The sequence below is a fragment of the Bombina bombina genome, chromosome 6, assembly GCF_027579735.1.
Source record: "Bombina bombina isolate aBomBom1 chromosome 6, aBomBom1.pri, whole genome shotgun sequence".
Taxonomy (NCBI): Eukaryota; Metazoa; Chordata; class Amphibia; order Anura; family Bombinatoridae; genus Bombina; species Bombina bombina.
In genome coordinates this window covers 1,016,869,612-1,016,896,555 of record NC_069504.1, presented here as the reverse complement: position 1 = coordinate 1,016,896,555, position 26,944 = coordinate 1,016,869,612, and the positions used below count along the sequence as shown (strand labels likewise).

At 38.9% G+C, this 26,944-nt stretch overlaps 1 protein-coding gene across 2 annotated transcripts in view; it reads right to left on the bottom strand.

Annotated features, from left to right (window-relative positions):
- RMND1 (required for meiotic nuclear division 1 homolog) overlaps positions 1–26,944 on the bottom strand; it is a 40,273-nt gene that overhangs the window by 6,708 nt on the left and 6,621 nt on the right. For both annotated transcript variants that reach the window (XM_053718740.1, XM_053718741.1), the window contains exons 3-7: positions 24,797–24,905; positions 18,406–18,481; positions 11,732–11,771; positions 10,185–10,285; positions 9,958–10,064 (exon numbers count right to left, since the gene is read on the bottom strand). In XM_053718740.1, the coding sequence (XP_053574715.1) occupies positions 9,958–10,064; positions 10,185–10,285; positions 11,732–11,771; positions 18,406–18,481; positions 24,797–24,905 (433 nt within the window). The remainder of the gene's footprint in view (positions 1–9,957; positions 10,065–10,184; positions 10,286–11,731; positions 11,772–18,405; positions 18,482–24,796; positions 24,906–26,944) is intronic.

Here is a 26,944-nt window from a genome sequence, read left to right as displayed (position 1 = left end):
AAAATATTTTAACAAAAGTGGCTAAACATTTTTTAGCGTACCCTATATTTTTAATGGATAAAACAGAGCTTTATTAGTAGGCACATTGGACTCTATTTATCAATGTCTGTCGACCTGATCCGACAGTGCGGATCAGATCCGCCAGACATCGCTGAATACGGCGAGCAATACGCTCGCCGTATTCAGCATTGCACCAGCAGCTCACAAGAGCTGCTGGTGCAACGCCGCCCCCCGCAGACTCGCGGCCAATCGGCCGCCAGCAGGGGGTGTCAATCAACCCGATCGTACTCGATCGGGTTGATTTCCGGCGATGTGTGTCCGCCTGCTCAGAGCAGGCGGACAGGTTATGGAGCAGCGGTCTTTGTGACCGCTGCTTCATAACTGCTGTTTCTGGTGAGTCTGAAGACTCGCCAGAAACAGGGGCCATCAAGCTCCATACGGAGCTTGTTACATAGAGCCCATTGCATTTGTATTAAAGTGATGGTAAACTCTCTCCTTTTTTAAATCAGATCTGGAATACTAGAGATATTTTAAATGGCGTTTTATTCATCAGATGCACTATAAGTTACTTTTTAATATAGACATGAAATTAAAATTCCTCTCGCTCCCCCGCCCACTTCAACAGTCAATTTTTCTGTGAGCTAACAGATTGGATTGTTGTCCAATCAGCGCTCTCCCCATATGGCATTTTTGTTGTAGCCAGAGCACTGATTGGAAAACAATTCAATCTGTTAGCTCACAGATAAATTGACTTTTGAAGTGGGCAGGGGAGCGAGAGGAATTTGAATTTAATATCTATATTAAAAAAGTAACTTATAGTGCATCTTCATTACATCTAATGAATTCAACTCCATCTAAAATATCTCTAGCATTCCAAATCTGATTTTAAAAAGGGGAGAGTTTACCATCACTTTAAGTGTGGTGCTAGAGCACAATCCAAAATACTGCTATAAAATCTAGCACAATTATTGCTTGTTAGTTTACATAACAAAACACAAGGAAATGCTAATGGAATATAGGTTTTTAGTTACAGTATATTTAAACTTAATACATATGAAACAAAGGTTTATTAATGAAAAAATGTTTTGTGGTAGAATTAAAAAGGATATGGTATATGACAAGGGGAGTATGTAAATCTATCTATGTATGAATGTATGTATATATATATATATATATATATATAAATATATATATATAAATATATGTTATAGATATAGGGCTAGATTACAAGTGGATCGCTAAGTTATCACGCATTATCAGATCTGGTTAATTTTCTAGAAGTGCCACAAATGCCATCAAAAAGAGGGCATTATAGTTTGTTATATAAAAAAACTGCACTAGGCATTTTTCATGCTTTAAAATTGTTGGTAGTGGGGTGTTAGAAAAAAACAAAACGGCACTGACAAGTGCCTTTACGTTGTGGTCTATGGGAACTGTGTGTTCCCATAGACTGCAATGTAAATATATATGCTTACATACATATATATTTATGTGTTAATATGTGTATATACACATAAATATGTGTCTGTGACGGCATCAGAACGAGTCTGAACAGCCGCAAGACCGAACAAACCCAACAGGACCAGCCTGCACCTAGGGTCCTAACCGGCAAGCTGCATAATTTCTCCCTCATAGGGGAAAAAACTGAAAACAGACATTTTTAACATAGGACTAACATGTCCAAAACAACTTCCGAAGAAGTAATAAAGAGTATCAATCCCAGAAGGTTCCTGAAGGAAACAAAAACAAATAAAAAAGACATCCCATCGGATATAAATAAAATATAAGGCAACCCGGAGGTTAACGCCCAAAAAGACACAGGCCTACCCACAGAACCAGCCAAACAGAGCCCTATCTTTCAAAAACTGGGAAAGATCTCAAACAAATGACAATCAGGAGATTACTTCATCCCCACATGTCTAATGAGGTGCACCATTCAAATTAGCAGACTGAAAATCCCCGTATCTGGTAACGATAGGGTCATTCAATAACTGAAAAACATGTCTGAGCAATAAGCGAAGGCATGCAATCCTGTACAGAAAGGCACAACACTCAGGGACAGTTACACCTGCGGGGAACTGTAGAGGCCCTCCCCAAGGCGGAAGGCCCAGAACAATAGGGCACGACCACAGTCTCAAAGAAACGTCTTGTCAGGATCATCTCTGTAGGAGGTAACTGAAGTAACTGTTCCTTTAAATTTAACACTGCTTGTGTAACCTGCCTATATATAGCAGCTACCTACTTATCCTATTGCTTGTTATTATCCGTCTGCCACCTCCTGGTAGCTTACTGGAATTATCCTGAGCCTAAGCTAGTTCCTGCTGCTTCCCTAACAAACTGCCTCAGTCTGTAATTCTAGAGCCGGATCTTCATCGGATCACTCCGCGGTGACGTCACACGCCGACCACAGAGAAACAGAGCTCCAACTATACCGGACCCTCAGCAGCCTGTGCAACTATCTCCACTATTGGATTTACCCTGGGCATACTTAGGGGTTTCCCCCACCGCAGGTACTTAAGAATTGTAACTTGAAGGTTGTCCTCATACCGCAACGTTCGTGTACTGCCCCATTCCATAAATAATTCTTTTTTCTAGCTTGCTATTTTTTTCACTTATGCATATTAATATCAAAGTGAGATTTTCTAATTAAAGTTGTACAGCTGTATTCTCTCATCTATATATGTTGTATGAATTGTTTATCATATCTTTAATATATACAATTTTTATATGGGTTATAGACTGAGGGACTCTGCTACATATTTTCAGTGTATTTAACACATGGAGTAACAATAGTGTCCTCTCACTCACACCCCTGATATCAAATCTCTGCGAACTGATTTATCTGATGTTTGACACTATCACAGGTGGTAGTTCATGTCATACAGCAGTATCTCTACCTGCTACATTTCACCCTCTTTTTTATAAATACATAGTTAAAATCTCAGCAGCTGCGGTTCCTAACCTCATTGTATGATTTTTATTCTCAACACCTAGCAAATCATACAGAACCTGACAGAAAAAAAGATAAGGAATTCACTTATAAAAATAAAATACCACTGGTGCAGAAAAAGTCTCCCATTCTTTTGCGTGGTATAGATGGTAAGATTGTTTCCTCAGGACCTGTTGAATTTCAAACGATACCCTTGTTGGTATCCACTACTGAACATCACAGGGAATGTATATCCTTTGACGTCATTGCTTCACCAGTATCACCTGTCATTCTGGGGTTGACCTGGTTAAGTTTACACAACCCCTATATCTCATGGGACACACTGTCACTCACATTCAGCTCTAAATATTGTACCACTACATGTTTCCCTATTGCTATCCTCCACACCACTCGGGTAGATTCAGGGATCAATATACCTAGTGAGTATAGGGATTTTATGGACCTATTCAACAAAACTGAGACTGAGACTTTACCCCCACATAGGAAGTATGACTGCCCTATAGAGTTAGTAGCAGGTGCGGATATACCCTGTGGCCACATTTTCCCCCTTTCTAAAACAGAACTCGAACACTTGAAATCCTACTTGGAGGATAATCTAAGGAAGGGGTTTATACGCCCTTCTAACTCGCCGGCGGGAGCCGGAATATTTTTTGTCAAAAACAAAGACGGCTCCCTAAGGCCCATCATAGATTACAGACAACTGAATAGGATCACCATAAAAAATAGGTACCCCTTACCCTTGATTCTGGAACTAATCGAAAGATTAGAAGGGGCCAAATTCTTTACGAAATTGGACCTCCGGGGGGCGTATAATTTAATCAGAGTACGAAGTGGGGACGAGTGGCTGACGGCGTTCAGGACCCGATATGGCCATTATGAATACACAGTCATGCCGTTCGGGCTCTGCAACGCCCCAGCCACCTTCCAATACCTAATAAATGACCTGTTTAGAGATATCTTAGACATTTTCATAGTCATATATCTAGACGACATATTGATATACTCTAAGACCCTATCCGAACATGTATTACATGTTAGGCAAGTCCTCTCTAGGTTAAGAGACAACCACCTCTATGTCAAACCCGAAAAGTGTATTTTTAATTCACAGAACATAGCTTTTCTTGGATATATAATCACCTCGTCAGGTATTCACATGGAGGAGTCAAAGATACAAACCATTAAAGACTGGCCCAGTCCTAAGTATAAGATTCTTGGGCTTTGCAAATTTTTATCGCAAATTTATAAAAGATTTCTCTAAAATTACCAAACCGTTAACCACGCTAACGAAGTCCACCGTACCTTTTAGATGGAATCAAGATGCACAAAAAGCTTTTGAATATTTGAAACTCAAGTTTACCACAGCACCTATACTAAGGTTTCCAAATTCTGAGAATCAATATATACTGGAGGTTGATGCCTCAGACATCGCCGTAGGTGCAGTTCTATCACAACGAGATGCCATAAAACAACCACTTCGTCCTGTCGCCTTTTTCTCCCGATCTCTAAATGCAGCTGAACAAAACTACCCCATTGGGGAAAAGGAAATGTTGGCTATTAAGTTGTCTCTCGAGCACTGGAGACACCTTCTTGAGGGTACAAGTGTTCCGATATTGATCTATACGGATCACAGGAACTTGCAGTATCTAAAAAGCACTCACACTCTATCCTCTAGACAAGTAAGGTGGCAGCTATTCTTGACTAGGTTTAATTATCAAATAGTCTATCGTCCAGCGAGTAAAAATCACAAAGCTGACGCTCTCTCTAGGTTATCATGTTTTGAGCGTCACCGTACACCCGACGAAAGTTTGATACAGAGAGATCGTTTTATTTCCTTTATCTGTGACTTCAAACCACAATTGGTACAGGAACAAAAGGAAGATCTGACAAAACCCCTACCTCTTCTAGATAAGAAAGATGATAACCTGTACTACCATCAAGAACTCTTATACATTCCTCCAATCCGGAGACAAATGGTACTCCATACCGTTCATGATTCTCTATTAGCGGGACACCCGGGGTCAAGAAAGACACTTGAACTTGCCAAGAGGTCCTATTGGTGGCTTAATATGTCTCAAGAAATAAAACAATATGTCGCTTCCTGCCATACTTGCACCGTTTCTAAATCCACAAAACAAGCTCCCTATGGTTTGCTACTACCTCTCAGTACTCCGTCAATTCCATGGACTGAAATAGCCGTTGATTTTATAGTTGATCTACCAAAATCAAACAACTATAACACCATCCTTGTGGCTGTAGACCTGTTTAGCAAAATGGCTCACTTTGTTCCCTATCACAAATTGCCTACTGCTATGGAAACCATCCAACTACTCATAAAAAACGTATTCAAACTCCATGGACTGCCTACATCTATTCTCAGTGATAGAGGAACTCAATTTTCCAGTAGACTATGGACGAATTTTTGTACGACATTCAAGATAGATAAAAAACTCACTACAGCATATCATCCTCAAAGTAACGGGCAGACAGAGCGATGCAACCAATGGATTGAACAGTTCATTCGACTCTATTGTTCTGACCAACAAGACTCATGGTCTATACATTTACCATATGCTGAGTTTTCATTTAACAACACTGTTAACACCACTACTAGAACGACACCGTTCTATGCCAATTACGGATTCCACCCTCGGTTCCATTTCCAACCTGATAATCGTAGCAACTTCCCGGGTATATCTGAACTCTCCGATACCATCTCTTCTAACTTCACTACCATACAAAGAGCCATCCAAGAGTCAAAGGAAACCCAAAAGAAGTTTTATGATAGGAAAAGAAGAAAACCTCCTTCTTATGCTACTGGAGATCTAGTCTGGTTATCCACCAGAAATCTAAAACTTAACACCCCTTCAAAGAAATTCTCTCCTTTATATATCGGACCCTACCCTATAACTAGGGTTGTGAATGTGAATGCTGTTACGCTTAAACTTCCAGATAACATGAAAGTACACCCTACGTTCCATGTCTCCCTCCTAAAACCATACAAAGCCTTGAGAAACTTCCCATCTGATTCTGCTCCGCAGGTCTCAATAGATCCAACCACCGAATACGAAGTTGATGCCATTCTGGATTCTCGATTGCTCCGTGGTACTTTGCAGTATCTTATTGGTTGGAAGGGGTACTCATTGGAACATAACTCCTGGGAACCTGCTAGCAATATCTCAGCACGCAGATTGGTCTCGCTGTTTCATCGTAGAAACCCGGACCGTCCGCACCCTTGAGCCCCGGAGTTGCTCTTTGATGGGGGTGTACTGTCAGGATCATCTCTGTAGGAGGTAACTGAAGTAACTGTTGCTTTAAATTTAACACTGCTTGTGTAACCTGCCTATATATAGCAGCTACCTACTTATCCTATTGCTTGTTATTATCCGTCTGCCACCTCCTGGTAGCTTACTGGAATTATCCTGAGCCTAAGCTAGTTCCTGCTGCTTCCCTAACAAACTACCTCAGTCTGTAATTCTAGAGCCGGATCTTCATCGGATCACTCCGCGGTGACGTCACACGCCGACCACGGAGAAACAGAGCTCCAACTATACCGGACCCTCAGCAGCCTGTGCAACTATCTCCACTATTGGATTTACCCTGGGCATACTTAGGGGTTTCCCCCACCGCAGGTACTTAAGAATTGTAACTTGAAGGTTGTCCTCATACCGCAACGTTCGTGTACTGCCCCATTCCATAAATAATTCTTTTTTCTAGCTTGCTATTTTTTTCACTTATGCATATTAATATCAAAGTGAGATTCTCTAATTAAAGTTGTACAGCTGTATTCTCTCATCTATATATGTTGTATGAATTGTTTATCATATCTTTAATATATACAATTTTTATATGGGTTATAGACTGAGGGACTCTGCTACATATTTTCAGTGTATTTAACACATGGAGTAACAATAGTGTCCTCTCACTCACACCCCTGATATCAAATCTCAGCAGCTGCGGTTCCTAACCTCATTGTATGATTTTTATTCTCAACACCTAGCAAATCATACAGAACCTGACACGTCTGAACCCTTTGGCTGGGGTGTCTTTGCCTCCTCCTGGTGGCCAGGTGCTTAATTCCCAAAAGTAATGAATGCAGCTGTGGACTCTTTCCATTTAAGAAGAAAAAAGCCATTTATATATAGTTCATGTCAAAAAACGCATGTTAAAATATACAAGTATAAAAATGTATAAATATATATTCTTTTATTTCTGATTCCACATTTAATGTATTCTATCTTTATACACAAATAAATTAATAGTAGCAGGAAACTTACATTCTTAAGACAAATCTATCTCTATTTTATTTATAGAGGAAAGTATTTATCTATATCAAAACCTCATGTTAAAACTTGTAAGAAGTTTAAAACATGTTTAAAAATATTTTAAATAAATTTATTTAAAATAAAACATGTTTAAAAAATAAAAAATGCTATAAGATAATACATAATTAGATCAATCGATAGTACACACATATGCAAACATATTGACACATATGTATATATATATATATTCTGCAGATTCATTTTTAGAGTTTTAATTAAAAGGATTTAGATCATCATCCAACTCTGCGTGGAGGCCTTTGGGGGTTAGTGTATTGAGGTTCACTATTAGTTCTGCTTCTGAAAAAAGGAGATCTTTTGTAATGTTGCCTCCCCTATGTGGTGTAATTTTTCTTTAGACCCCAGTAAAGTAGTCCATTGGTCTTTTGGTTGTGGTATTCTTTAAAATGTTTTGACAGTAAATGGTCTTCAAAGCCTAATTCTATATTTAACAAGTTTTGTCTAATACTGTCCCGTAGGGGGCGACTCGTTTGACCCAAGTACTGTTTATTGCAAAGGCATTGAATTAGATAAATCATATTGCAATCCGTACAGGGGTCTAAATAAAATTACACCATATAGAGGAGGCAACATTACAAAAGATCTCCTTTTTTCAGAAGCAGAACTGATAGTAAACTTAAATACATTAACCCCCAAATTTGGATCTAAATCCTTTTAATTAAAACTCTAAAAATGAATATGGAGATTATATATATATATATATATATAGACATACATACATATGTAGATATATATACATATGTGTCAATATGTATGCATATGTGTGTACTATTGATTGATCTAATTATGTATTATCTTATAGCATTTTTTATTTTATTTTTTAAACATGTTTTAAACTTCTTACAAGTTTTAACATGAGGTTTTGATATAGATAAATACTTTCCTCTATAAATGAGATAGAGATACATTTGTCTTAAGAATGTAAGTTTCCTGCTACTATAAATTTGCCTATAAAGATAGAATACATTAAATGTGGAATCAGAAATAACATGACTATATATATTTATATATTTTTATACTTGTATATTTTAACATGAGTTTTTTGACATGAACTATTTATAAATGGCTTTTTTTAATTGTCACTATTTGCATAGTACCATCTACAACACAGAACAAATAAAATTCTGAATGTATTAATGCCTAACAGGTGTTTCAAGGTGGATTACTTCAGCTACACCTGCTGTGTGCTAATTAAAGCACTATAAATAGATCCAAGGAGCCACAAAGGAGTCATTTTGATAAAGGCTTGTTTCCAAGCCGAAACGCGTAGAAGAGAATACTCAAAAACCACCCCTGCAGGATTGTGGATTACAACTACTATTGCAACTACTATTGCAATTGAAAGCAATACAGCTTTAACAAAAAAAAGAAGCGGCCAATTGAAGGGTTTTTCAAATCGAACCAAATTATACCTGCCTTCTACACACCAGTAACCCAATAGGACAGCTGAGTGTCATGTGAGTAGCTTCAACGGCCGGCAAACAGGAGACGCCGTGAGACAGAGAGCAGCAGGACCCTATCGCTTGAGTGAGAGTCCTATCTGAGGTCCGGTAAGGCATCTGAGTTTATCAGAACACTGTCCCTATTTGGCATACACGTATACCCTATAGAACTATCTACAATATTCACAAAGGGAGCTGACATTGATATCTTTCGACATTGTTTCACCACATGCATCCTAAATCAGGCTAAAGACTCACTCTAAGTGCCAGTGCGCTAATTTCCATATCTGCTCATAATTTTTATGATACTCTGAGTGTAATTTTTGTTCTTGTTGTGGCCACAACTTTATTTTAATTGTATTTATTTTAATTGTATTTATTGATAAATCGTTTTCTGCTTTAAGTGAAATAAACTATTATACAGTGGAATTCCCTGTTTGATCTATATTATTGTATTCATCCACATATATAGATTTTAGTTGACATAATTCGATACGTTAGTATATATTCATTACTTGCATTTTTATATATGTATATCTATATCATAACTCTTTAGCACCTTGTTTCGAGCGCCACTCTGCTTTTTTTAAGCGTTTAGTGTTGTATTAACCGCATTTGGGAAAGTTGCGGTCTATGTTAGAGTTTGGCTTTTAGAGTTCCATCTGGAACACCAGAGCAGAGAGTGTTCCTATCTTTAAACATAGTTTTGTTTTGCAATTGTAGCAATTTTATAATTATTTCTTCTTTTTATTATGATTATTATTGTCATATATTGGTAAAGCTCCATCAAATTCTAAGTCACTAGCCAGAATTAAGGTTTATGTAAAGGCCCTAGTCAATAACGATGATCTTCCTGGAGTCATTCTGAAGTAATCAATGATTCCAGACAAGTCATCAGAAGTCATCCTAAAGTATGCCCAGAGGCCAAAATATTTAAATAAAATGACTCTTGAGTCATTAATTGACTGTTTATGCTTGTGAAGTAATCAGTAAGGTTATCTGCTAATCATTCTGAAGTCATCACCCAGAATTATTTTACCTTAGCTGATGACTTTACTAGCCTGATGATGTCTGATGAAGTGCAAATGACTTCTAAAGTAGTTTGGTGATCATCAAATGACTAGAGGATGGTCTCTAAAGTAATCCTGTTTGTCTTTGCTGAACTTAGTTTAAAAGCACATAGATAAAAAACTATTAAACTCAGTCCGGTCAAGCAAGAGCTCACCAGAAAGACAAAGTGCATTGGAAAAGGCAAATTTCTCCAAAATGGTGTCATCAGCCTCTGATTGTAAGCTCAGCTGAATTTCGCCATTCACAAGCTTTGAGTGTCCCCTGCAGAAAAAAAAAATGTTTTAAAGGGTCATTGTTTAAAAAAATATTTATAAGGATAAAATAATGCAAATGTATATAATGTAGACTACACTATTTCATTGGGATAAAAAAACTGCTTACTCTCCAAATCTGTAATTTACTTCTTCATTCTCCCAGTGAACCAGGGCCACTTCATATGGCTGAATTTCATGACGCTCTAGAATTTGCATTACATGTTTCATCTAGAAAAAAAAGTAAAAACAGAGTCAGGTACAAGATAAAAACAATTTGTGAATGTTAACTTTAAAACATCAATTTACATCATTTTTATTAAAATTACACAGATCAGTGCAAAAAGAATACAAACGCACAATAAATTATATTACTGGTCATGATTATAAAAATATAAGTTGGTAAAACCATATATTTTACTTTATCGTTGTAACTCAGATCCCAACTGCAAATTAACTTTATTTTATTTCATCTTATTTTATTGTTTTCAACACCATGGGCATATTAGGAACGGGTGTAAAAAAATATAAACCTTTACTGTATTAGTAATACATTTGTTAACATGGAAATCAAAGAAGTCCCATATCTGTATTTCATACATACTAGATACAATATATAATTGTTGTTATATATGTAGTACCCCTCTAATAGTAGTACATTAATTTAAAATGAAAAACAAGCTTCTTCATATATTTATACGCACACACAGAAGCACACTTTCAGAAATGAACAACCAGCTCAAAAACTTGTTAGCTTGTTTTATGGCGATTTACAACTTGGGTGCAGCTTCTTTTTAGCCCAGTAATGCTTTTCAGAGAGTAGGACTTTCCTGTAGTATATCAGTCTGATCCTGCCTAAAAAGGTCAGTCTAGCGCCGAAATACCAGGCCATTCCTCACTGAACAAGGAACACGAAAACCCCAGACAATCATTTTGACATCCATTGGGCCTCATCAGTTAGATGTAGCCATATTCCTCTAAGCACGCTGAGCAAGGAGTCCACGTCTGGTAATACACACAGAGAGAAGTTTACTCTCAGGAATAGCTAAAAAGAAGCTGTACCCAGGTGATAAATCGCCATAGAACAAGCCAAAATGTTGTTGAACAGGTTGCTCATTCCTGAGAGTGCGCTTCTGTGTGTGTGTGTATATGTATATGTATTACCTGTGTAAAACGGACATTAACCAAGCGGATGTGGGTAAAGCCTGATGTATGATCATAAATCCCCTTTGAGTGCCGAGTCACTGCATCAAACATATAAAGCCTGCAATGTAATTCCCCCATCTTCAATATAACTTTTGCCTCCGCCTGGGGGGTTCAAGGGGGTGAAGACCCACTTGTAAACCTCATTCCCCAAGGTTCACTTGGGGTGCATGCCAGAGGATCGGCGGGGCGCCTTCCTTGAACCTCCCCAAGCGGAGGCAAAAGAAATAGTGTAGATGGGGGAATTACAGTACATTGGGCTTTACCCACAGTCGCTTGGGTAATGTCCGTTTTAACGTGTGTGTGTATATATATATATATATATATATATATATATATATATATATATATATTTCATGGGATAGATTCCTGGTGCTCAATACTGCTGAGTAAACTGAACAAGGTTTTGTATGCAATAAAAATGTACACATTATTTCAGCTCTATAAACATAGCCAAACAGTATATTTACTTACAGTTTTATCTTCGACATTCCAAAATATAACTGCACCTTCCCTAAATTAAAAGGATAATAAAACAATATGATATTGTAAAATATATTATATTACAAAAACGAAATTATGTGGTTCTATTAATAACTTGAAGGGCCATTATAGTGGGATTGTAATTTTATCACAAACCCATAATTAAAATACCGCTTAAGAGCGCAGAGAACTGGTGGACCCAAGCTAAAACTGCAGTCAGCAGTGCATAGATTTTTTGATTTTTTTAAACTATCATAATCTTTTAACTATAGACAGAGAAATGCAACATTATTATTGTTTAATATTTTAAAAAGCATTCTTTATTCAGAATCTGCCACATTTTTCATAGTTAATAGACATGAAATAGTAAAGGAAAATATTCTAAATCATACAATTGCTAATATTATCTTCAATATTTAGAAAGAGATTGACAAACCGGATTCTGTGCTCACACATGGTATATATACACACATACATTTATAGCGTTAGACAGCTATAGATAACAAAATTTATGCTTACCTGATAAATTTCTTTGTTTGCGGATATGGAGAGTCCACAACGTCATTCAATTACTAGTGGGAATATCACTCCTGGCCAGCAGGAGGAGGCAAAGAGCACCACAGCAAAGCTGTTAAGTGTCACTCCCCTTACCATAATCTCCAGTCATTCGACCGAAGGGAAATGGAAAAGGAATAACACAAAGGTGTAGAGGTGCCTGAGGTTTAGTCAAAAATAACTGTCTTAATAAAGGGTGGGTCGTGAACTCTCCATATCCGGAAAGAAAGAAATTTATCAGGTAAGCATAAATTTTGTTTTCTTTTCTAAGATATGGAGAGTCCACAAAGTCATTCAATTACTAGTGGGAACCAATACCTAAGCTAGAGGACACAGAATGAACAGGGAGGGAGAACAAGACAGGCAGACCCAAACAAAAGGCACCACTGCTTGAAGAACCCTTCTCCCAAAAACGGCCTCTGCCAAGGAAAAAGTATCAAATTTGGAAAAAGTATGCAGAGAGGACCAAGTTGAAGCCTTGCAAATCTGTTCCACAGAAGCTTCATTTTTGAAAGCCCAAGAAGAGGAGTGTCCAGAAGTCTCATAAGCAAAACAAATGATACTTCTTAACCAGAGGGAAAGAGAAGTAGCAGTAGCCTTTTGACCCTTACACTTTCCTGAGAAACAAACAAACAGGGCAGAAGACTGGTGAAAATCCTTAGTAGCCTGTAGGTAGAATTTTAGAGCACGCACAACATCCAAGTTGTGCAACAGACTTTCTTTATGAGAAGAAAGATTGGGACAGAGAGAAGGAACAACAATTTCCTAATTAATATTTCTATCTGAAACCACTTTAGTAAGAAACCCCAATTTAGTACGAAGAACCGCCCTATCCACATAAAAGATAAGGTAAGGCGAATCACACTGCAAAGCCGAGAGTTCCGAAACTCTCCTAGCAGAAGAGATAGCAATAAGAAACAAAACCTTCCAAGATAGCAACTTAATATCTATGGAATGCATTGGCTCAAACGGAGCCTGCTGCAAAACTTTAAGAACAAGATTAAGGCTCCAAGGAGGAGCAACAGGTTTAAACACAGGCCTGATTCTGACCAGGGCCTGACAAAAAGATTGAACATTTGGTACATCCGCTAGATGCTTGTGTAACAAAATAGATAATGCAGAAATCTGACCTTTCAGAGAACTGACTGACAACCCTTTCTCCAGACCTTCCTGGAGAAAAGACAATATTCTAGGAATCCTAACCCTACTCCAAGAGTAGCCCTTTGATTCACACCAATAAAAGGTATTTACGCTATACCTTATGGTACATTTTTCGAGTAACAGGCTTGCGAGCCTGGATCATGGTCTCAATGACCGACTCAGAAAATCCATGCTTAGACAGAACTAAGCGTTCAATCTCCAAGCAGTCAGCTTCCGAGAAACCAGATTTGGATGGAGGAATGGACCCCGAGTTAGAAGGTCCTTCATCAGAGGAAACCTCCAAGGTGGCCGAGATGACATCTTCACTAGGTCTGAATACCAGATCCTGCGAGGCCATGCAGAAGCTATTAGAATTACGGATGCTCTCTCCTGTTTGATATGAGCAATAACTTGTGGAAGGAGTGCAAATGGAGGAAATAGGTATGCTAGAGCGAAATATCAAGGAACCACCAGAGCATCTATCAGAGCGGCCTGAGGATCTCTTGACCTTGAACCGTACCTTGGAAGCTTGGCGTTCTGGCAAGACGACATCAGATCCAAGTCCGGCAACCCCATTTGAGGGTTGACCTGGAGAACCCCTCCGGATGGAGAGCCCACTCCCGGGATGAAGTGTCTGTCTGCTCAGGAAATCCACTTCCCAGTTGTCCATTCCAGGAATGTGGATGGCAGATAGACAACAATTGTGAGCTTCCGCCCACTGAATAATCCGTGCCATCTCCTTCATGGCTAAGGAACTCGGAGTTCCTCCCTGGTGGTTGATGTAAGCCACTGAGGTGATGTTGTCCGACTGAAACCTGATAAACTGGGCTAAGGACAATTGAGGCCAAGCCATCAGCATTGTAAATCGCTCTCAATTCCAAGATGTTTATGGGGAGAGCAGACTCCTCCTGAGTCCATAATCCCTGCACCTTTAACGAGTCCCAGACTGCTCCACAGCCTAGCAGGCTGGCGTCCATGGTCACAATCACCCAGGAAGGTCTCCGGAAGCATGTGCCCTGAGACAGATGGTCCTGAGAAAGGCACCATGGGAGAGAGTCTCGACTGGTGTAGATCTATCCTTTGAGACAGATCCGAATGGTCTTCGTTCCATTGTCTGAGCATGCATAATTGCAGAGCTCTCAAATGGAATCAAGCTAAGGGAATGATGTCCATGGAAGCGATCATCAGACCAATTACCTCCATACATTGAGCCACTGATGGCTAAACAGTAGACTGTAGAGAGAGGCAAGAGGAGAAAATTCTGGATTTTCTGACCTCCGTCAGAAAATTTTTCATAGATAGGGAATCTTTTATGGTCCCTAAGAAAACCACCCTTGTAGCAGAAACAAGGGAACTCTTTTCCAGATTCACTTTCCAACCGTGGGAACGCAAAAAAGAAAACAAGATCTCGGTATGAGAGTTTGCTTGTTGAAAAGATGGCACCTGAACCAATATGTCGTCCAGGCATGGAGCAACTGCAATTCCCCGAGACCTGATCACTGCCAAGAGAGCCACAAACTGAAAGTGTTTGTCTAGAAAGGCGAATCTCAGGAATTTGTGATGATCCCTGTGGATGGGAATATGAAGATACGTGTCCTTCAGGTCTATGGTCGTCATGAACTGCCCCTCTTGGACCAAAAGAAGAATGGAACAAATGGTTTCCATTTTGAAGGACGGTACCCTGAGAAACTTGTCGAGGCACTTTAGGTCTAAAATGGGTCAAAAAGTTCCCTCTTTTTTGGGCACCACAAACAGATTTGAATAGAATCCTAGACCCTGTTCCCTTACTGGAACTATCACTCCCAGGGAAGAACGGTCCTGAACGCAGTTCAAGAATGCCTCTCTTTTTACCTGGTCTGCAGATAATCTTGAGAGGTGGAATCTGCCCCTGGGAGGGAAAGTTTTGAATTCTATTTTGTAACCCTGAGATCTGGGACATCTCGTCTCCACACTTGACAAAACAGGGAAAGTCTGCCCCCCACTTGATCCGATCCAGGACTGGAGGCCGACCCTGCATGCTGATTTAGACTCAGCTGAGGGTTTCTCTGATTGCTTCCCCTTAGTCCAAGACTGATTGGGCTTCCAAGAAGACTTGGACTCCTCCTGCTTGGAAGAGAGAGAGGAAAACTTTTGACCTTTGAAGTTACGAAAGGAACGAAAATTATTTTGACATCCTTTGAGTCTGTTCTTCTTGTCTTGCGGTAGAAAAGATCCTTTTCCACCCGTAATATCAGAAATTAATTTTGCCAGACCAGGTACGAACAAGGTCTTACCCTTGTAAGGAAGCGCCAGAAGCTTGGACTTAGAGGTAACATCATCTGACCAAGATTTTAACCACAATGCCCTGCGGGCTAGGACAGTGAAGCCAGATATCTTGGATCCCAGTCTAATAACTTGCATGTTAGCATCAGAAATAAAGGAGTTTGAGAGCCTTAATCCTATCTTGTATCTCCTCCAATGGAGTTTCTACGAAAATTGATTCAGACACGGCTTCACACCAATAAGATGCCACACTTTCTACTGTGGCAATACAAACTGCAGGTTGCCATTGAAGACCTTGATGAACATACATCTTCTTCAAATAAGCTTCCAGCTTTTTGTCCATGGGATCCTTAAAGGAGCAGCTATCCTCTATAGGGATTGTAGTTCTCTTAGCCAGAGTAGAAATAGCCCCTTCTACTTTAGGCACCGTGCACCAAGAATCTTTAATGGAGTCAGCAACAGGAAACATCTTTTTAAATATGGGAGAGGGGGAAAAAGGAATCCCTGGCTTCTACTATTCCTGTGAAATAATCTCCGTCACAGGGTCTGGGACAGGAAAATCGTCCACAGAGGAAGGAACATCATAGTATTTATTAAGTTTACTAGACTTCTTAGGGTTGACAATGATAGAAGTATCGGAATTGTCCAAAGTAGCCAATACCTCCTTTAACAGTACACGAAGGTGTTCAAGCTTAAATTTGAAGTTTACTTCTTCCATATCAGATGAAGGAATAATACTGTCCGAATCTGAGATTTCACCCTCAGAGGCTACTGATGTATCCTCCTCATCAGACTTATGTAGTAGGTGGAACAGAAACCTTACTATCTGAATTTCTAATTTTCCTCTTGCGTTTTACCAGCACAGGAAAAGCAGATAATGCCGCAGATACAGCAGAAGATACCTGTGCGGCAAAATCTGCAGGCAAATAAACTCCTCCAGGAGGCTGAGAGGAACTGCAGGGCACTGTATGTGACACCATAGAGGCTTGGGATGTTTGAGGAGAAAGCTGTGGCATTGCCTGAACAGCAACATCCTGAGAGACATTGGGCTCAGAGGGCAACAATTTATCTTTAAATTGAAGTGTTCTAGCTAAGCATGCAGCACAGAATTGCATAGGCAAAACAATTTGTGCTTCTAGGCATAACAATCATTTGTCAAAAGAGTCTTCCATGTCCATAAAACTAAATAAAAAATTCCCCAAATTGTAGAATTTTTTTAAATACACTGTCATTATAAGAATTTTTAATATCACAGCCGCTTAACGTTATGCAAAAATTATTTAAAATAATAAACCAATCAGGCCCCCTACACCTCAGACAGGCTGAGGTGCATTACCGTAACACTTATACACAATTTGGCTGCCAGAAGTCTCTAAAACGATCGTATAGTAGATCGACACTGAAGAGACTGAAATTCAATGACGCCGCTCCGCTCCATTAATACCTGACAGCAGAGAGAAGTCACATGACCGGCAGAGAGAGGAAACTACACAGCAAGTAAAAGGCGTGCGTTTCCCTCTGCCTACAACACCGGAGCTAAATTTACACAAACGCTCAAGCAGTCTGTCAGTTAGCCTGAAAACCAACTGCCAAATTTTAAGTTTATACATAAATCCCTGTATAAAACATAAGCCCAACACACATAGTAATAAAGTATTTCAACAAAATTAGCCCAAAGAGGAAAAACGTCCCAATAAAGGGAAGATTAACCCCTAGTCTCAACAGGCAGAGAATAACTTGGGAGGTAGGGGAGTGACACTCAACAGCTTTGCTGTTGTGCTCTTTGCCTCCTCCTGCTGGCCAGGAGTGATATTCCCACGTCATGGACTCTCCATATCTTAGGAAAGAAATATATATCCCCCAATGTACTCCATAAAAACATTGTGACATTATATAGTAGTCGAGTGGGGGCAGTTTATTACTTTTTAATATTATAACATATCTGCTATCAAAAGCATAAACTAATTGCATAACTCAGCTAAATGAATTTAAAGGGACAGTCTACTCCAGAATTGTTATTGTTTAAAAAGATAGATAATCCCTTTATTACACATTCCCCAGTATTGCATAACCAGCATGCTTATAGTAATAAACTTTTTACCTCTGTAATTAACTTGTATCTAAGCCTCTGCAGATTGCCCCCTTATTTCAGTTCTTTTGACAGACTTGCATTTTATCCAATACAATCAGACTCCTAGGTAACTCCACGTGTGTGAGAACAATGTTATCTAAATTGCACATATGAACTAACGTCCTCTAGCTGTCAAAATGCACTGAGATTAGAGGTAGCCTTCAAGAGCTTAGAAATTAGCATATGAGCCTACCTAGGTTTAGCCTTCAACAAAGAATACCAAGAGAACAAAGAAAATTTGATGATAAAAGTCAATTGGAAAGTTGCTTAAAATTACATACCCTATCCGAATCATGGAAGTTTAATTTTGACTAGACTGCCCCTTTAACGATTATCATTGAAAAAGTCTAATTGTAGCTTAGTTTAGCAGGGTGGTCTGCGGAGAACACTGTATTCCCATCTTCCTTCTTTAATTGGAGTTTGGAGTTGGAGTCCCTCTTTTTGGAAAGTAATGCAAATTTGTTGTTCTTTTGGTGATGCACACTTTGCATGAATATGAAAATAAATATTAATAATGTTAAACTAAATATTTATCCAAAAATGAAATAGTCATAAGCAAATAAATAAGTTACAGTACCTGAAGAAAAATATCATTCCTGCATCATTGTCTCTAGCACAGTTTTCAACACCAATCAGTAAAACGTTAGATGCATCTTAAAAAAAGTAAAAGATAAAATATATCAAAATACTTGTACAGTATAATTATTCATTAGCGTAACACAGCTTGATACTTTATACAGAAAGTGAAGTCTAATACTGTTTATCTTATAGTCTAAACATTTAAAATACTTTCTTTTTGCATGGAACAAACTGAAGGGGGCATATTTATGATTTTGCGAGCAGACATGATCCGATATTGCGGATCATGTCCGCTTCACATCAATAAATGCCGCAGTATACGTTGTCTGCATTTATCATTGCACCAGCAGTTCTTGTGAACTGCTGGCGCAATACCGCTCCCTGCAGATTCACGGCCAATCGCCCGCTAGCAGGGGTGTCAATCAACCCGATCGTATTCGATCGGGTTGATTTCTGTCCCCCGCCTCAGAGCAGGCGGGCAGGTTATGGAGCAGCGATCTAAAGCGGTCATAACTTCTGTTTCCGGCGAGCCTTCAGGAAACACGGGGCATTCATAAGGAGCTTGATAAATATTCCCCAAGGTCTTTTTATCTCATTCCTGATGTAGGGTCAACTTTGATAAATTCGAGGCAAGATTAGGAGTGCACTCAAGCGATATCAGTCTTACGCAGATGTTTGTGCATGTCAGATTACAAGTTGAAAGTAAACTCAATCGCTTGAGCACAATTTAATGCGCATCAGGATAGTGCGACTTTAAAACTCTAGTTAACTGTTACGCGAGACTAAAACGTCTCACAACACATCAAAAATACATTTAAAAGTACAGTTACACTCATAATAACACTGTCTAATAAAAATTAGTTTTAAACATTTGCAATCAAAAGCTATAAGGACTCAAAGGTATTAGAAAAAAAAGGCATGCAAAGGGCTTTAACATAGAGATACGAACATATACATGTATATATGCGTGTACATATGTATTTATATGTGTGTATATATGTATTAACATTATATATATATATATATAATATATATATATACACACACACAATACATATGTATATAAGTGAATTGGAGCCCTTTGCATTCAAGTTGATGAAAACATGTAAAAGCATATTTATGCAATATTCATATTTAATAAAGTGTATTTAAAGAGACATGAACCCCAATTTTTTTCTTTCTTTCATGATTTAGAAATAGTATGCAATTTTAAACAGTTTTCTAAATGTACTTCTATAATCTAATTTGCTTAATTCTCTTGATATCCTTTGCTGAAAAGCATATCTAGATAGGCTCAGTAGCTGCTGATTGGTGACTGCACATTAATGCCTTGTGTGATTGGCTCACTCATGTGCATTGCTATTTCTTCAACAAAAGATATCTAAAGAATGAAGAAATTCAGATAGACAGTAAATTGGAATGTTGTTGAAAATTGTATTCTCTACCTGAGTCATGAAAGAAAAGTTTTGGATTTAGTGTTCCTTTAATGTAAATATTTCACATTCCAATGTTATTCACATAGGGAAATTTCCTATACACACACACACACACACACACACACACACACACACACACACATATATATATATATATACACATACACCTATATAATCTATTCTATAATTGCGTTTGTAACGCGTCCGTCACGCACACAACCTCAAAGGAATGTTGGCTGTGTGAGGCAGCCAAAAGAATGTTGGCTGCGTGTGCAGCCAAAAGCATCCACCTGAATGCAGCATAGGCAAACCCGAAGCCTTAAGAAAAAAAAAAAAAAACCACATAACCGCCCCCACGAAATAACTAAAAAACACGTAACCGCCCGAACGAAGTATAACAAAAAAAAAAAAAACAACTAACCTCCCGCACAAAGTATTAACAAACACCTAAACTGTCAACCTCCACATTGCAAAACAATAAAGTAATTAACCTCTAATCCGCATCTATACTATAATTGCGTTTGTAATGTCCGTCAGCAGTTGCGAACGCATCCTCAATGGAATTTTGGCAGCGTGAGGCAGCCAGGTGGATTCCGAAAATGGCAGGATGGCCATTTTCGGAATCCACCGGGATGCCGTGAAGGCAAACGGAGCATTACAAAAAAAAATAAACACCGCCCTCACGAAGTATAACAAAAAAAACAACAACATCCCACACGAAGTATTAACACATACACCGCAAACCCACACATCGCAAAATAATAAAGTAATTAACACCTTAATCGTCATTCATCCACATCGCAATAAACCTAATTACCCTATTAACCCCTAATCTGCCAAAACCCACAACTCAAATAACTAATTAAATTACTAAGCCCCCTAACCTAACACCCCCTAAATTAACACAAATAAACTAAACTAAAAAATACTAGTTACAAAAAAAAAAGAAGCTAAGATTACAAAAAATAAAAAAGGCTAACAACACAGAAAATAAAAAAACAAAATTACCAAAGTTTACAAAATTAAACCTAATCCCTATGAAAATAAAAACACCCCCTACTCTAAGAATAAACTACTAGTAGCCCTTAAAAAGGCTTTTTGCAGGGCATTGCCCCAAGATAAACAGCTCTTTTACATTAAAAATACACAAAGTCCCCCCTAACAGTAACCCCCCCCACCCACCAAACCCCCCAAAATAAAAGAACCTAACACTAAAAAACCTAAACTACCCATTGCCCTGAAAAGGGCATTTGTTAGGGCATTGACCTTAAAAGAGCATTTAGCTCTTTTACTGCCCATCCCTAATCTAAATAAAACAACCCCCCCAAAAAAAAAACTTAAAAAAAAACCTAAGTCTAACCCCCAGGTTGGTACTCACCGTTCCTGAAGTCCGGCGGAGAAGGTCCTGTTCCAGGTGGTGAAGTCTTCTTCCAAGCGGCGACCTCTTCTTTCTTCTTCCAGGAACAATCCGGCACGGAAGACCGGCGACCCTGGAGCTGGAGGGTAGTTCCGTCACCACAATAGACTGCCCTTCCGAAAATGGCAGGGTGGTTCGGTGGTTCCGTCACCACAATAGACTGCCCTCTGGGCAGACTTTCCCACTAGTATAACATAATTAAAATATTAACCCTTAACCGTCAACCACCCACATCACAATAAACCTACTTAGCCTATTAACCCCTAAACCGCCAAACAACTCACAACGCAAATAACTAATTTAATTACTAAGCCCCCTAACCTAACACCCCCTAAATTAACCCCAATTACTACTAAATTACAATTAAAATTAAAAAAAAAACTAACATTAAATTACAAAAAATAAAAAAGTCTAACATTACAGAAAAAAATAAACAAAAATCAAAAATAAAAAAGTATACCTAATCCTTATGAAAATAAAAAAGCCCCCCCAAAATAAAAACACCCCCTAATCTAAACTACCAATAGCCCTTAAAAGGGCCTTTTGTAGGGAATTACCCTAAATTAAACAGCTCTTTTACCTCTAAAAAGTCCCCCCTAACAGTAACCCCCCCCAAAAAAAAAACTAACACTAAAAAAACTAAACTATCCATTGCCCCTAAAGGAGCATTTGTATGGGCATTGCCCTTAAAAGGGCATTCGGCTCTTTTACTGCCCTTTAAAGGGCAATCAGCTCTTTTTCAAGCCCAAAAAAACCCCTAATCTAAAAAAAAACACACCCAAAAATTTAAAATAAAAAAGCCTAAACCTAAGCCCCAGATAGGTACTCACTGTTTCTGAAGTCCAGCGGAAAAGGTATTCTTAGAGGCGCTCCATCATCTTCTATCTTCATCCGGAGCGAAGGCGATGTGGAGCGGAGGTGTGGAGCTGTTTTCTCAATGCCTGGATCCCCAGCGGCGGTCCTCAATAGCGGCGGTCCTTAGTGGCGTGGAGGCTCCTCTTTATGCGATCGTCCATCGCACACTGAAGATTGAATGCAAGGTACCCCATATTTATTGGGGTACCTTGCATTCCTATTTGCTGAAATTTTGAAATCAGCCAATAGGATGAGAGCTACTAAAATCTTATTGGCTGATTTGAACAGCCAAAAGTATTTCGGTAGCTCTAATCCTATTGGCTGATTTCAAAATTTCAGCCAATAGTAATGCAAGGTACCCCAAATTGATTGCGGAGCCTCCATGCCGCCGAGGACCACCGCCGTTGAGGAACGCCACTGAGGATCCACAGCTCTGCACCTCCGTGCCTCCTTCGCTCTGGATGAAGGTAGAAGATGATGGAGCTGCCTGGAAGAAGACCTTCTCCGCTGGACAGGAACGGTGAGTACCTATTTTGGGCTTAGTTTTAGGATTTTTTATTTTATTTTATTTATTTATTTATTTTAAGATTAGGTATTTAATGGGCTGGAAAAGAGCTGATTGCCCTTTTAAGGGTAGTAAAAGAGCTGAATGCCCTTTTAAGGGAAATGCCCATACAAATGCCCCTTTAGGGGGCAAGGAGTAGTTTAGGTTTTTTTGTGTTAGTTTTTTTATTATGGGGGGTTTGGTGGGGTAATTGGTCATTTGTTTAGGTAAAAGAGCTGTTTAACTTAGGGCAATGCCCTACAAAAGAGATATAGCAGAGAGAGAGAGGAGAGAAAAGAGAGAGGAGAGTGTCAGGGTTTTTTCCTTGCTTTGTTTACCGTGTGCTGCTGGCAGCCATGTTACTCACCTCTCTTGCTGACTCTGGTGCATAGTGTGTGATGCTGCTCATTTCCTGCATGCCCTTTTATGGCCAGACTGGTGTACATCATCCATGTGAGACAGGTTGCAGTCTCAGAATTGTGATGTCATCACTTATTTTTTTAAAGGGCCTCTGTTCAGTATGCTTTGCCCTTGCATTGTCTCAGACCTGTTTGTGAGAGTTCCTTTGTATTACCTGGCTGTCTGACGTCCCTCCTGGTTCCTGATCCCTGGCTTGTTCCTGACTCTGCTGTTCTCCTTGTTCCTGATTCCGGCTCATCTGACTACTCACTTTGGCTCCTGACTCGGTTTGTCTGACTATTCGCTTTGGCTCCTGACTCGGCTCGTCTGACTACCAGCTCTGGTTTTGACTCCTGGCTTGTTATTTGACTTGTGGACTTTTTTATTATTTTTTGCTATTAATAAAGGTGTGATTATTTTTGCACTTCTCACCTCAGTCTGATTCCTGGCACCCTGACAGAGAGAGAGGAGAGAGAAGAAAGAGAGAGAGAGAGAGAGAGAGAGGAGAGAGAGAGAGAGAGAGGGGAGAGAGAGAGGAGAGAGAGAGAGAGGAGAGAGATATTTTACATAAAACATCAGATAAATATAAAAATAAGTATTTATGAATAATTAGAGCATATTCTGCTATGTGAAGAACATTTGAATGTGAAATATTCATATTTTCATGTCGGTTTAGAACACTTGAGAAAAAGCGATATGCGTGCGAGTAGGGTGCTAGTTTCTTTCTCCCACTTTTCACGCTCCATTGACTACTTTGGAGAATACGCTAACAAGATTGCAATATTGTTACTTTGGCATTTTGCGTGCGTCCTGTTATTGCACAAGCAAAATCTTTTTACTTTCAACTTGTAAAATGTGAGGTATCCGACGAGCACTAAAAGCAGCTGTCAAGTGATGTTAACGCGTGAGCAGGATCGCTAAATAGTGCTCCACTCATAATCTAGCCCTCAGTAAGCCAGAACAACTAGCATATTTTAGAATTTGTAATAGACTGGGCAAATTTGTTAGAAATCTAGACACCAGTCTAGAAATTTAGGAGACAGATTTTTGGGGGTAATCGCTGTTTTGGTGCATGCTGCTAAGTCAAGAAGCGCAGCTATGCTCTTCCTCCTTCCTGCAACCATGCCAGGGTCCCAGGAGATTAATTTGTGTGCCTTGCTTTTAGTAACAACAAAAAAAAGGTATTTATATGTACTTACAAGAAAATAATACACTAATCGCACGTACTATAAATAAAAAGCTTGGTAAATTATTGCAATCCAACTCATGCATGATCAGTGAATATCATTGGTGTACCTGACAATGGGGAATGCGGTTCTTAAAATATAGTGTTTCACAAGGATTTTGTAAAATAAATAAATGGCACCAGCATGTATATAAAATGTGTGCTCTGTGTCTTTTGTACACATATAGATGTTCACCACAATTTTAGGATTCTATCACCACGTTAGACATTTCCATCTCAAACACTTACAAATATGCAGGGGTGGAATAACATCACTATAGTTTACCAGTCAATGAGATAAGGTAACTAGTTCACTCAGTGTGAATAATCCTATTTTCTTACTAGTCCACTGAAATATTTTACTGGTCCTGATCAAGTGCACTAATGAAAATTTCCAGCCATGCAAATAAGTATTTCATCCCTTTTTGTTCTAATCAAAAAACACAGGTTTAAAGGGCTAGAACTTGACTTATAATTGTAATGTAAAAAAACTGATTGATCACATAAGAATACCTCTCGGCAAACTCGACAATTCATTGTATCCATGTGCTGAAAGGTCGTGGCACAGAGTACCCAGATGATATTCATCAGCTGTTGCAAAAGCTGTGCACTGCATCAGGTCCTGTTATAATCAAGCAATACACAAGCATTTGTGATGTTAAAAAGAGCTCTTATACTTTTAAAAAAGTAGCTTCTGAAACTTGTAGAAAATAAGGAAAATGTTTATTTTGGGTATGGAGATTTTACTCACTCAAAACACTATAATTTGCAAAGTTCTTACAATACTTATAGGGACAGTGTACTGTATTTTTTTCCTACCCTTTAATTTGTTACCAAGTATCCATTTTACCTGTTTGAGTGTATTACAGCATTTACAAAAAGCTTCCTCACCTTAATTTTGGAAGATGACTGTGGTAGGATTTTTCTGGTAATGGGCTTCACAGTACCAGCAGTTATAGTAAAGTCTATAGATAAGAATCTAACAAATTCTATGGGGCCGAATTATCAAAGGTCTTGCGGACCTGATCCGACAGTGCGGATCAGGCCTGCAAGACCTCACTGAATGCGGAAAGCAATAAGCTCTCTGTATTCAGCATTGCACCAGCAGCTCACAAGAGCCAGCAGGGAGGTGTCAATCAACCCGATCATACTCGATCGGGTTGATTTGTGGCGACTCCTGTCCGCCTCATCAGAGCAGGCGGACAGGGTTATGGAGCAGCGGTCTTTAGACCGCTGCTTCATAACTGCTGTTTATGGCGAGTCTGAAGACTCGCCAGAAACACGGCCCTTCAAGCTCCACTCGGAGCTTGATAAATGGGCCTCTATATCAGATGCTTTTCTGTACCACTGAATGCACTAAACAAAATAATAATATATTTACTCACTGCTAATAAGATAAGTTACTTCTCTTTACTAATGCTCCTTTAACACAGCTGACCACCAGCTACTCCTGTACAAATCGGAAAACTCTTTTGATCCTAATATGACTACTCTCTTGTGGTTCCACGTTGACTTTCCTAATCATTAATTTAGAGTCTTACATTCAACTATTTATTCTTATTACTCTAGTTCTTTTCAGTTTTCCTTAAAAAAAAATTATGAACTCTGGTTTAATTGTAATTTTTATGCTGAGGTTACTGAAATTTATTATGAATCTCCTAAAACAGGGCTCGACAAACCCAGGAGTCAGGGAGCCACTGACTCTTAGAATTCTATCCCTGGCTCCTACATTTTTGGGTTAAACTCATATATCTATACACAAATACCACTGTCTGGCTCCTAAAGGTATGTCTAGCTCCTACATATTCTTACTGGCTACTAGCTTTTAAACAGATTTGTCGAGCACTATATTTTCTACTAAATTGTGTTACAAAGTACCTAAAAGATACAGCTGGATAAATCCACCAAGATCAATACATTTAATGCTTCTTTCTATCTGAAATTAATCTTATAGTTGGCAATAAAACGATTATACAAACATCCCAAATTTGCTGAACTGTGCATACAATAAATGTCTGGTATTAATAAACTCCCTGCAGTCTAAATCTGTAATGATGTGCTAAACCATGTTAACTCTGCCTAAAAAATATGAAACATTCGTAATTAAATAACATTAAGCCGGCCCATTTTTTGTTCAGCACTTGAGTTGCGCTTGCTGATTGGTGGCTAAATGTAGCCACCAATCAGCAAGCGCTATCCAGGGTGCTTAACCAAAAATGGGCCGACTCCTTAGCTTAGATTCCTGCTTTTTCAAATAAAGATAGCAAGAGAACAAAGAAAAATGATAACAGGAGTAAATTAGAAAGTTGCTTAAAATTGCATGCTCTATCTGAATCATGAAAGAAAAAATGTGGGTTTAGTGTCCTTTTAATCGTCATCTATCTTGACTAATTTATTATTAATGCCAGGCTCAGTCAATCTTAGCACCCCACAAAGACGCACTTCAATTAAAACAGAAAAGTATAAAAAGAAAATGCTCTAATGTGTAAGACAATTTGATTAGGCATGTGCATTCGGAGGTTTCAGATGCCTCCAAATGCAGACGCTAGTGGCAGTAGTCTCTTTTTGGAGACAGATTTCTTCTTGTGAAAGTGCGCCCGCCTTCTTACGCATTTGGAGGCTTCCGAAACCTCCAAATGCACATGCCTAAATATCATTATT